At 39.9% G+C, this 12,821-nt stretch overlaps 1 protein-coding gene across 1 annotated transcript in view; it reads right to left on the bottom strand.

Moving 5' to 3' along the window:
- Positions 1-1,146: 1,146 nt before the first annotated feature.
- COL4A4 (collagen type IV alpha 4 chain) overlaps positions 1,147-12,821 on the bottom strand; it is a 75,115-nt gene continuing 63,440 nt past the window's right edge. Inside the window, exons 40-48 of the mRNA XM_075761046.1 lie at positions 12,347-12,454; positions 11,303-11,458; positions 10,699-10,797; positions 9,376-9,507; positions 7,136-7,252; positions 6,227-6,415; positions 4,272-4,558; positions 3,429-3,671; positions 1,147-2,333 (exon numbers count right to left, since the gene is read on the bottom strand). Coding sequence (XP_075617161.1) covers positions 2,301-2,333; positions 3,429-3,671; positions 4,272-4,558; positions 6,227-6,415; positions 7,136-7,252; positions 9,376-9,507; positions 10,699-10,797; positions 11,303-11,458; positions 12,347-12,454 — 1,364 coding nt within the window. The 3' untranslated portion in view covers positions 1,147-2,300. The remainder of the gene's footprint in view (positions 2,334-3,428; positions 3,672-4,271; positions 4,559-6,226; positions 6,416-7,135; positions 7,253-9,375; positions 9,508-10,698; positions 10,798-11,302; positions 11,459-12,346; positions 12,455-12,821) is intronic.

Below are 12,821 nucleotides of genomic sequence, written 5' to 3' on the forward strand. Positions count from 1 at the left end.
AATTCAGTTCAAAAGACACTTTCAGTATTAGGCCTGTGCATCTCTTTCCTTTCCTTATGAGAAACAGCAAATGAAGCAAAAATGGCCACATTTCTTAACAGCGGATCAGGACTCAGGCTATGCAGCGTTTTTCTTCCACGGATGCCTTCCAGAAATCTGTTGCAGAGGGATATGAAGGAGAGGGAAGAGTCTGAGGGCTGCCCTGAGGATTTGCTGTGAGTTAGAGCCGGGCATCTCCCCTGCTTCCTGGCCGTGTGGGTGCAGGGTTTGCTAGGGCGACGGGCCAGTGAGTCTCCTGATTGTGAACCACCGGTTGTGAAGTTACTTCCAGGGTGGTTCACCCCAAATGGCTCTAATGCCAATGACCTCCGAGGACAGCCAGCATAATTTTCTGTGTTGCTATTAATAGCCTGCTTGCTGGTTAGCGTAAAATTCACTTTTCTGGGCCAGCACAGGATCCAAAGCTCTCAAATGGAATCGTAAGGGTAATTTGGACTGTAAGGACTAGCACAAGGCCATTGCTTTTAGGAGTGTTTTTACTCATGAACAGTTTCAACTATTCCTTTTCACACAGAATTTCATAATTAGGTAGCCTATGAATAATTTACCAATTATTTTTCTGCTTATAGTCACTGGACAAATGATTGCAGAATTAAAGCATATGCTGCTTTAAGCTTTGGTCTGTCTTACTTGCTTTCTAATACTAAGCAATTTATCTGCAGTTTCATTTTGAATTTGTACGATATTTCTGACAAATGCCTTAGAATCAGCTAAGCGTGAAAGGGGAATTTACACACCTATTAAATATTTAACCTATCAGTGGTAGCTTAAAAATGTCTCCTATATAATATGTTCTTAGAGAACATAGTAAAATGTTAACTGGCACAGATGTGAAAGTTCTGCATCAAAGTAATAGAAAAACATGCCTGGTTTACATCATGTTTTTAAATCAAACAAAAGAGCAAGATAGTAAAATGCCATGAAATGACTTAGATGACAGATCTTTTATTGTTGATTCTCTCAGATATTTTTAAGATTTTTCTGTGTACTTTTTCAGGCTCAGTGAACACAGATCCAATTCCAAAATCCCATTTTACTCCATCTTATTTGTCTTCAACTTGTCTTATGACAAAGCTTGCAAAAACATAATGTATAATGTTTTCCTTTATTGTTTACCTAAGCGCAGTTAGCACTAAAAGCCCCACTGTTGGTGCAGTTAGCGCTAAAAGCGACTGCCCTTCTCCAGGGAGTGTCTGACCTGAAAAGAGGCTGCAAATGAGTAACAGAGACTGGTGTGAGTACTGTCAGGAAAAGCTCATTTATGAGACCTTACTGTGGAATTACCTAAATCCACTGAGGAAGTGAGGGCATCACCAGAGGAAGTGGGGTATGTCTGCTACTGCGAACATAAGCTTAAGCTACTAGCCCATTATGGTTTTAGCTGTGGCCTTTTTGCAAACCTGAAAGAATAGGTGACTAAGGTACAGTGCTCCACTGCATGCTGCTTTCTTCTCACAGGAGTAAGCTCCAAACCTACTCAGCACCTTGGAGAGTCACGACGATGGTTTTTTACTTCAAACCGGAAAGCTAGTCTTGCCTGCATGTGGGATGCTGTCTGAAGCAGGAGGGGATTAAATTCTCTGATACAGTTCAGCGGTAGGGATCTGCACATCCTCAAAAGACTATGTGGCATGCCAGATCTGAAGCGTGCTGCTGGGATTGCTAAAGAGTGAACTGAGAGGTATGCCCTGTCCCACTGGGCCATGAGGACCAAGTGGGAAATGTTCCCCGAGACCGGTGGGGACTAGGACGTGCCCCAGGTGGGCTCTTGGCCCTTTCCCAGGGGAAAGAGCAGGGCAGTTTGTTGCCCATCACGTAAGCACTGCGGATCAGAGAGGTTTGGCTGGCTTTGTCAGAAGTAAGTTGCACAGCCTGATGTATTTACACTTGAATGGACTTGCCCTCTGACTACTCTGTTTTCCTCTGGCTCAGACTGGAATGTCTGTCTTTCCTGCTCTTTGAGTTTGGGTAGCCAACTTTTAAATTGGCTGATCAGCTTGTGGTACTCATGATGGCTTCAGAGGGAGTTTTCTTTGAATTAGGACTCTTGGACGTGGATCTCTGTTTCCTTGAAAATCCTTTTGCTGGGGGCACCTCTCTTAGTGAATACAAATTGAAAAGAAAAGTGCTGGAAAAGACATTTTATTCCATTCTTAAGTGGTAAAAGGAGCATTTGTGGCCCCCTCACACATGATGAATTCTCTATTTGCAATCTGTGTTTTCAGTAGTTTCACCATGATTCAAATATGCATTTCATAGTTCAGGTTTTTTAGCTGAATGAAGAAGGTATAAATGTGTTTTAACTTTTCCAAAAGGTGATTTAGCTTATAAATGTTTTAATAATCAATGCTTTAGAACATAAAAAGCATCTCTAGAGCTATGATTCCATAAGGATGTTAAAGGTGATGGTTCTTTTTTTTTTTGGTGGTGGTGTGTTTACAAAAGAAACAAAAAATGAACAAAACTTACTAGCTTCAAGTTTAGACAATTGTCCTAACACTTCTTGGATTCATCGCTCAGATAAGTTCACTCATTTTATCACCATGCTACTATTTCTTTTCAATTAATACTAGAAACTGCTTTGTTTCTTCAGCTACTTGGATTGGAGCTTAATTTAACTGCTCTTAGAAATTAATTGCAAATATAAATATAGTTTTTTAAGGATTTGTTATCTCAGCTAATTTTATTTTCTTACATAATCTGCTGTTAAAGGGATTTGCAACTTTTTGTTGCTTATGAAAGCCCAATTAACAGTTCTTTCACTGTTTGGTCCAGTACCGCCATGGTAAAAGACTTTGATCTTCATTGTTTTTATTATGAGGGTTTTTTAACAATTACATTTCCCCCTTCTCTCAGAAACAGCATATGCATGTTTCTTTAGCTTGGGAAATTCAGCTCTAGGACTCTAAGACATTTGGATGTTTGCGCATCTGTATCTATAAGGATAAATATTGATATTATGCCATATAAATGCATGTGCTCTTCCTGTTGTGAACGCCATTTCTAACAGAAATCCATTGTCTTGCACAACATGTTTGGTTTTCTTGGTATTCCCAACTTGATTTAACCCTCCAAGCTCAGCTTGTTACCTGTATGTTATGACAGTGGACTCCACTGTGACAGTTTCATTTTCTTGAAATAAGTTGTTAATGCTAGGTCTTACTACCTTTAGGTGTGTGTACATGTGGATGAGGCTCAACAGATCTCTCATCTTTCAGTCTTATATATCCATTCAAACCAAAAAAAGAGCGCTGCACGCTTTCAAATATATTCAAATATTAAATACTGTTTAAACCTTTAGCATGTTTGTTTTATGCAAGTCTCACTCTAGCTGTTTGTTTGGCTTGTTAGCTGTGCTTCAGGCATACCTGGCATCTACTGATTTTTTTCCTCTGCTCTTGTCCTTCTTTAAGAGTTCCTGACAAGGGGGCTGATGCAAACTGCAACTCAGGCATCACGGTTGTTAGCCAGAAACTGTATTCATTGGCGAAAAATTGACATGTTCCCCGCTGACCCTGGCATTCAATGAATGGTGCTGATCTGAAGTCTTCTAGGCAACTTCCAGGTGACATAAGGGACTGTCCACCCCCCTGATCACCAGATCCAGTGTGCTGGAAAGAATAATGAAAGAACTTGATAACTGTGCATGAAAGATAAGTAAATTATGTTAATCTGGCTTTTTTTGCATTTAACTGTGCTATTTTTGGTGATCTTAAGTTGGAGTAAGCTTCCTTTGCTGGAGAAAATCCTAATTTGTTCTGTAATGAGTTAATCTCAGAAGTCTAGAGCTAGCTTGCTTATTTTTCTGGCGTTTATCAAACTGAAGACAAGAGTAATCCAGGTGGATTCTAAATGATGCTGTTATCTAAACTGCTGCAAATGTAACTAGAGGATGGTGTTAAAAAGATCTGGACCTCTAATTCTGAAAAGTGTGTCTTTGTACATGAAAATCCCGTTGTTTATTAAAGACAAGCAAGCAAAATCTTTGTAATTTTAAGAAACGTGTAGCTTAAGGCTATCACTTTAGTGTATACAGCTACAACCAGGTTCTGCAATTTGGAACTAACCCTTGTCTTGTTTCTTGTTTTCCTTTTTAATGTTTGCTAGACATTGGATAGCTTGCTTTTCAGAACAAAACATCCTTGAACCTTTAGAACACAAAAGCTGTATGAAAGAAACTTACACATATGATCATGTGCCCAGGCTCTTACCATCAGAAAGGAATATCCTATCCACAGACTTCTCCAGTTCACTGGGCAGGGAGGAATCGACTGATCTTGGCTGTGAACTGCTACTGCTTGGGCTGGGGCCTCACATACAGCACACCTGCTTATGTACGGCTGTATTTCTTCTTCAGAGAGCGGCGTCATTGGTAAAGGAGCAGCGCTTGACAACCAGTAAGACTTATCGTTTCGACTGGCGTAGTAACAGACTTGGTTGATGTTACAGTAAGCAAAGGGCATGGTATTAAACACAGGAAGACAAGATCCTGCCAGACCTGAAAATAATAACAAATGATGAAAATTACTGCACTTTCTAGGTAAGTTGAAAAGAGTGTTCTGGCCAATGTTGCTGCAAAACTATAGATCTTAACAGGAGTTACGTAATTCACAGATCTGCCATCTCCCAGGCTTTTTACCAAAATGGCTAGTTATACTGAAAACAGAAACTTTTTTTACCAGTAAGTATCTTCTTTTGACCAATATTTAATTGTGTCACAGTCCAGTATTTAAACAGAATGTAGTTTGTCACCATGGGAAACAGTTATAAGAACAGATTTCTTGGCCGTGCCAACACTGAAAAATAAATTAGGCAAGTGGTGGTGGCTGGCTTAAAAGGAGATTAGCTATTTACAAACTCATTAGGAGCAGTGAGAAACCAAATGCCAATGCTGATAAATAGAAAATTTTTGTAAAGTACGACAAGCTGTTGCTACCAGTGTGTTAAGCTGAAATCTCAGCAGCTGTTCTATTGCTTTCCAGAAAGGTTTCACAGACTCTCAAAGTGTGAAATAAAAGGATTGAGGGATTTTGCAGAGCCAATCCTGCAAAATTCTCATCAGGCAGACATCAGTGGGAATTAAGAAGTGACTAGTGCATACTTCAGTGGTGAAGTTCTTCCAGAACTGAATTTAGAACAGTTTCATGATGACCTATTTAGTTACAATAATAATCACTGCATATATGTTCTGGACGCATATATGGATCTGGAGTAGCCTGAGTAAGGAAAATGCCTGCAAAAAGAACACACCGATCACAGGAAACAAGGACTTTATTTTCTTTGAATCTTATTTTCACTGCTGTTATAAGGCATTCTGTTACCAACTGGCTCTCCCAGGGAATGCCAAATGCACAATAGTGAAAACATTTCAAAACAACACTGCTATACTAAAAATAACTCTTTTTATTGCTCTCTTAAACACTTCTTTTTTGTCCAGCTTATTAGGCCCTTGATCTTTCCTCCTAGGAGACTTCTCTGCTTCTTGTATAACAAGACAAGAACTTAGGAAATTTCTTCTGTGCAAATTGCCACCAATCAGTTTCTCTGGCCACAAGTCAGGCGGTTTATTTAGACAGTTAATTTTAGTCAGAATTGTAGAAGACATAGCAGGAAGGATCCAAGACACCAAAAGAGATGTCTTTGGGAGAAATTTGGCTCTGTCTTTTTCAAAAAATATTACCTTCTGACTCTTAAAAGCACACAATTCTGCTGTACACATGATGCACAATTTTATTTGTAAAGCTTATTTATACTACCCAACTGTAACCACCTAACTTAACCAGCTCTTTTTCCCAACCTGTCCCTACGGTTAAAAGGAGTTATTTGAGAGTGGCCAAATGAGATTCCTAATTTAGGAAAATCTCTCCAGTGAGTTCAAAGACAGCCCAAAATGAGTGAAATAAACCACTCATCTCTCCAACTTCTATTCAAAATTACATGGAGGTAGAAACACTTTTTCATTCAACTGCAGAGCAGCAGAAAGTCATTTTAAATGGGCCTCATAATAGGACAGCATAACCGAGTTCATTATAATCAGTGTAAATTAGGTTTGAGTCTGTAGAAAATAATTGATTCTATAGTGTGTTCCATTCCCCTTGTCTTTCATTGTATAGATCACACCATATTAGACCTTAACTGGAGAGCAATTATGTACTACAATACATACCAAGATCTTGATTATGAGCTTTCTCTTGTCCTTCCAGGTACAGCAGACTGTAGCCAGTCCATAATTTTGGCATCCCCTGTGGACAGAGTGGTTCTCTGTCTGACTGACTGTGAAGGACGAGCAAGAATCCACTTGCAGATCTAATATGGGAGCCTGGTGGTCCTGGGATACCAGTCTGGCCAGGTGGGCCTTATACACAGGAGAAAAGGTAAAAGAAATTTACTTGTATGAACACATAGCTAGTGTGAACTTTTTACTATATTGAAGTGTTCAGTAAGGGCTTCCTGACTGAATATAATATAGCTTCACAGGTTGTCATGGGCAATAAAGACACCAGCAGACTCATGTTATCCTTTTTATGGGAGAGAAATGAACTAGATTGCCACTGAATGCCTGAGAATTGCCTTTTGTATTGTGCTGTATGGATTAAGAAATGCACTGAGGTGGGCAATGATTTCCCAGACTTGCTAGGATGACTTGTCTGGTCTGAATTTGAATCCCTGCAGTAACAGTTGATGCCCTTTGCTCATGTACATATTAAACCATTAATTTATTAAACAGCAGTCACAGTTAAGATACAAGTTTAATTACTCACAGACAGTTGCACCATTACCCTGACTCAGAAATACATATCTACTGATATATGGTGTTTAAGCACCTGTGGTTAATTGCCTTTCTGGTTAATAACAGATGCTGAGATAAATTTTGTTCCGAGAGGTGTGTTTTATGTGTTGTGAAATCATTCACAAATGTCACTCTCAGTGCTAGAACTGAGAGGGAGGTAGAAGTGTCATGGTACCTTAGGCGAGAGGTGGATGTATCCATGTGTGAATTGGGGGAGTAGAAAGAAAACTTAGTCTTGACATCATTTCACACATCTCGCCCCCAAAAGTCATGCTCCATTCTTACCTTGTGGCCCAGCGTACCCTTGCTCTCCTATATTCCCTTGGTCACCTGGTGGCCCGGGTGCCCCTGGTAAGCCATCTTGACCCGGCAGGCCACATGACCCTTCTTCACCTTTTCTTCCTAGATGAATACAAAGTATGTGCTTTCCCTTCATGCGGCTGCATTAAAGGTTATACGTTGTCCAAACACACACAGTATGCAAAGGGCTGGTCAGCAGAACTGACACCACCAAGAAATGGCACTTCAGGACAAAGGGGTGCAGAACTGCCTTCTGCTGGGAATTCTCTGTACAACTTAGTCACCTTGTGGCCACAGTAGTAGCTCAGAGGCATGACCTTAATAACAGCAACTGCTGCTAAGGTTTTATGTCCTCTCTACAGAACTCATGTGACTTACAGTTGAAATCAAACCACTAACAAACATTATCACGACAAGCCTCTTGCAGAATTGCCATCAGTATCTGTACCATGTAATGAGTTATAACATCCCATGGCAGGCCTTCATCTTTTAGGATGTAACTCAGGAAAGTCTTTAAGCATGTACTGAACTTCCTGTGAAGTAATGCGTGTGTTAGAGTACTTACAGAATGGGGAGGGGCTGCAGAATTGGACTACATCCAGTGGAGAAGGGTAAAGATATTTTAGGCTCCTGATGGCCTCACCTTTTTATGTTTCTCATACGTACATGCATTTTTATGCATTAGCAGATAATGAGGTGTGGCCGTGGCAGTAAAAGATAGATCTTGCATACAGGGCACAGATAGCGATGGTCCTGTTCACTGGCTACTTTAAACATAATCCAAATTGGACAAAGTTACACTTGTCAGGTATTATTGCCCTCAGCATTGTTTTTTCTCCTTTAGTAATAAACAGTTTTCAGATGAATGTTCTCTAGCACCACAGTTGTTTCTCATTAATCGTGTGTGTTTCATTCCTTGCAAATTTTGCTACTTAACCTGCAGACTGAGCAATTCAAGGTTGTCTTACAACATGGAAAATTTCCCCCTGCTACTTTTAAATAGATTTGCTAAGAAAATCTAAACCAGTCAAAACAATTTAACAGCTTTTCAATGTTGGTTGCATAGTTATTTTATCAAAGCTCAAGTACACTGAAGTTTCAGTAATATGCATTTGTTTTGCCAGTAAAACCTCCAGTTTGCCTCCCAAGCCAGGAGAAAATTGGAATTCTGCTATCTATCTTAATTAAAGGAAAAGTATTACTAAGTGTTTCTTTCATAAAACCAGTGTGAGCATGTATCACTGTATCATCTGGCTTCGAAGAAACTATTTTAGTGCTGTATGGAATGGAAATGCAGCAGTTCAACCCCAGAAACACCTCTTACTTGGCAAATCGATTAAGATATGTAAGACTAGATAGTTCACGGAAAATTGCCTTATGTTTAATTTCATGAGGGGAATGACTGCTGCAGGGAACTTCCTGGGAGAAAATGTGTGATTTTTCTGGAGACGTCGGATGTCCAGTGCAGCCACCACAACAAACTTTTGTTTCCCAAGCAGGAAATATCTAAAACCACGTGAGGGATTCCACTGTCTAAACTGAAGACACCACATTTAGACACAACCTAAACTGAAGACACTACACAGACATACTACACTCTATGAAGATTGCCATTCTGTTGGAATCGTCAGTACCAGCATCACCCTTGTTTTCTTTTTATCTATCAGAAGAGTGTTTCAGTCTCTCATCACTTCTTTTTAAGATCTCTTTGGCCAGTTTTCTTTTGTGGTAACTTTTTCATGTTCTAACAGATAAAAAGTGCTATCGTAGCTGCCTCTGACTTCAGTGTCCTTTTAGGACTTTGGTTACCAGAGCTTTGTGATTCATTATTGCTAAATTTTAAAGCATGTATATTTTTAACATTCTCCAAGTATAACCTCTCTAAACCATAGGAGTGGTTTGAGGCATTACTTTTTCATTTGTTGGTAAAAAGGAAAAATACCGTTTGAAGAACTCTTTTTCTCAACAGTGCATGAGGTTTTTGCCCTCTCTGGCCTAGGAAAAGGGAAAGCAGTGCAGGCAGGCTCCAGCAGCCTGCTTCAGCTATACTGATCCATCAGCCTCAGTATTAACCAGCCCACTACATGTTTCTGGAGACCTGGTAAGTGTTCAAAGGGAAGAGACAGATTGAAACATAAAGTAGTAACACTGACACTCTGACCCTTTTCAGTATGTTGTCTAAATGGCTAAAATACACATCCAAGCTTCCAAGACACAAGCCTTACCTTGGGGTCCAGGGTGGCCTATTGCCCCTGGTAATCCTACAGAGCCATCATCTCCTCTTTGCCCTGCTTCCCCAGGAGGCCCTGGGATTGCAGGGCATGAATCATCTATTTTTCCTGGTTCACCAGGGTCACCTGGAATATGTAATAGGAAAGTAAATTAGAAGATAGGTTAATAGCTCCCATGTGAAGAATCAACATAACAGGTAGCTGGTTTTAATATACAAGTGTATACTTTAACTCTTTTAAAATCTTGAATTACTGAGTCTCACTACTTTTAATTTTACTCTTAGTCTTTTAGAACGGCAGTTAACAGCATGGCAAGTATGTGTTAGCAAGTGTATGCTAGCTGATATGTTTCAAATATTTGGTGTACGTTTTCTGTCTTAATGTACGCCAAACTGATTTGAGTTAAAGCCTAAAGTCTACCCAACTTCAGCACAAACACCTTACACACATAAGACCTTACACAAGATCTACAGTATTTTGCCTGATCTGTAGTTCAAAACCATCAATAGGCAGGTCAAAGAAGCTAACCCACAATATCAATTTAAAATAATTATAATAAAAAAATAAGGAATGGCTGCATTTTAGTTATTGAAAGTTACCGGGAGCTATTGGCTATTTGCATTTTGGAACAAAATCAGAATCGGATCAATTTAGTCAGATTAGGAGTTCAGTGTTTGTAGTGATCCAGTGTTAGGATTCAAGCTTTCGTTAAGTTTTTGGTTAGAAAGCATCTTGTGTGACAATGAAAAAAAATAAAAATTGATAATTTGAAACTAAAGTATTTTACCAGTCTAACTGACATCATGGCATGAGAGTTCTCAGTCTACCATTATCATGATACTGGTCTGCTTGGAAGTGCTAGCTATTTATGTGAAAAATCTCAAAACTATGTTGTAGCAGTATCTGCTATTCCTAGCAGCCAAGCCAAGAATACTTTCTAATAAGAGTAGAATGTATCTATACAGAAGGAAGCCCACATGAAAAGAACAATAATCAATAGTCATGAACTTACCTATGAAACCTGAAGGATTTGAAAAATGGAAAGCAGATTGTGGCCATGGTGGTGCAGGTGGAAACAAGTTTCAGGCATGTAAATTAGAGTAAAGAATGGAATGAGAACTGAAATCACTTACATGAGGTGACATTAGAAACAAATAAATAGTTCAGAAATTTTTACACAACTCAAATGATCGATCAATTAAGTTGGTTTTTTTGAGATTAAATTGCCTGTATGCAAGTAAACGTTAGTAAGATTATATGTGAATAGAAAGATCACAGTTATAATTGAGTGACAATGAGCAACAGGTTCATGAGTACCTGTGGGACCTCTGGGACCAGGTTTCCCTTGAAAACCTTGGTCTCCTGGTTGTCCTATAGCACCAGGTGGACCCTGTGGGCCATGGATTCCCATAGGACCTGGAAAGAAAAGTTGTGCAGTTGCATTCCAAAGAAGGTGCACACATAAATAAGATGAAGTCAGGCTGCTTGAGTAACAAAAAATGCTTGGGTATCTGAAAGCAGAGTATCTAGATCCCTGCTTTCAAATTAAGGAATCTGTTGAAAGCCCAAAGCTATTGATATGGGGCAGATGTGAGAGACTATGCCTGCATCTTCCATAGTTTCTCAAGACCCCTGCAAAGCAGTCAAGGTTTGCTTTACCTGGCAGACTCAAAAGTTTGACTTTCTCATTCTCAGGTTGGCAGGGAAGTCTTCCAACAAGCTGTTGCAAGCAGTACCTGTGAATCTGGCTCTAATCTGACCTACCCCAGCCCCATCTTAGGTAACAGGGCAGAGCTATGAAATGTCCAGCCTACCCCTTCTGTCTCGCTCAGCCTCCAATGGCAATCCCCTGTGCACAAGGCTTAGTTGCACAGGGCTGGGCATAAGTGCACACACTAGTTAAAAACATCTCAGATCGTACCCTTTAAGCCTCTTCTTCCTTGGCTCCCTGGAAGACCTCTGCCTCCTTGTTGCCCTCGCTGCCCAGGATTACCAGGTGCCCCTTGAATACCGATATCACCTGGATCTCCTTGCACAAAGACAGTCTCTCCAGGTGGACCAGGATTCCCAGGCTGACCTATGGTAAAAAAAACTTCATTCTTAATATATGCACAAAGTATAAATGTCTAAAAATAGCCATGTTCCATTGTTTGGGATTTTTTTGCTTTTGGGTTTTTTTCCCTGGGATGTAGGACAGCCCTCGTGTGTTTTTGGAAATATTACCACTAGCCATTCTCTAAGGCATTGTAAGGAAGACAATAATAGAATCTACATAGTTTTGGGAGCTATTCCTATGTAAGCAAAAGGTGGCAAGTTAACGTTATATGCACTGAGACATCGTTTTTCTATATTTATTATAGCATTGCTTACCCTTCCCATCTCCATCCCCTGTTTCCCAATAGGAAGTAAGTCTTTGTACTGGGTAAGGAAAGGTTCAGGTAATTACTTAGTGTAAGGGGTCAGAACAACTTGAAAGAGTTCTATTTGAGGACCAGAATCTGTAGGAATTGACTGGTGGATTGCTTGCCAACCCCTGCTTGTAACAGAAGTGAGGTCTACGTAAATGCTTACAAAGTTGCCAGCTTTAGCTCTCCTAGGGCTGGATTTAGATTGGAAAGCTTTTTGTGGGTTTACCAACAATGGCAGGCCTCTGGACAATGTCTTTTATCCTCCTTGCTAGGAAGAGAGGCCAGTAATCTTATTTCTGTTTGCTTCCTGTGGAAACTGAGATATGTTGTAGCAGCAGGACTTGTACAGAATTACCATACAGGCCAGAAAACTGAATCGGGAGATCTGTATTTTGTCCTTGCTCTGGTGATCTGTTCAGTGTGTGCTCACTGAGGTATTGATTGGTTTCTGTTCCCTATGCACTTCTATACGGTGTTCCACAGACAGCAACCAAGTGACTCAGAGTAGCCTCGGAGGATTTTTACATGATTGAAGTAGGGTTTTTTTGTTTTAATACCTCTGATGCCATCTAAACCAGGTGGTCCTTGATCACCTGGAGGACCAGGAGAAGCACTGTCAGGTGATCTTCCCATAGGTCCAGTGGGTCCAACAGGTCCTCTTCTACCTAAGGGATCACATTTTACAAAAAAAAAAAGACAATAGATAAAAAAATCTGAGGGGTTTTTTTTTTAGATTACAAAATTAAGTCACTAAGAGAATGTTGATATGTGAAGTCATGGAGGTAATGTATGCTTGCACCTGTATACTGAACATACCAGTGATTAGGCTAATGAAGACATCTTGTAGAAGTGAAAATATTTGTTATTTTTAAAAATTTTTAATTCTTTCCATAAAATCTACTTAAACTAAAGAATGCATCATCACACCTTAGCATATTGCCACAAATAGCCACCTTCTCCAGAATTCTAACAATGGGACAAATGGTAAAAATGCAGGATGAGTGGGGACTATGAAGTCATTCTGCCTGGGAC

This window comes from Balearica regulorum, chromosome 9 (genome assembly GCF_011004875.1).
Source record: "Balearica regulorum gibbericeps isolate bBalReg1 chromosome 9, bBalReg1.pri, whole genome shotgun sequence".
NCBI lineage: Eukaryota > Metazoa > Chordata > Aves > Gruiformes > Gruidae > Balearica > Balearica regulorum.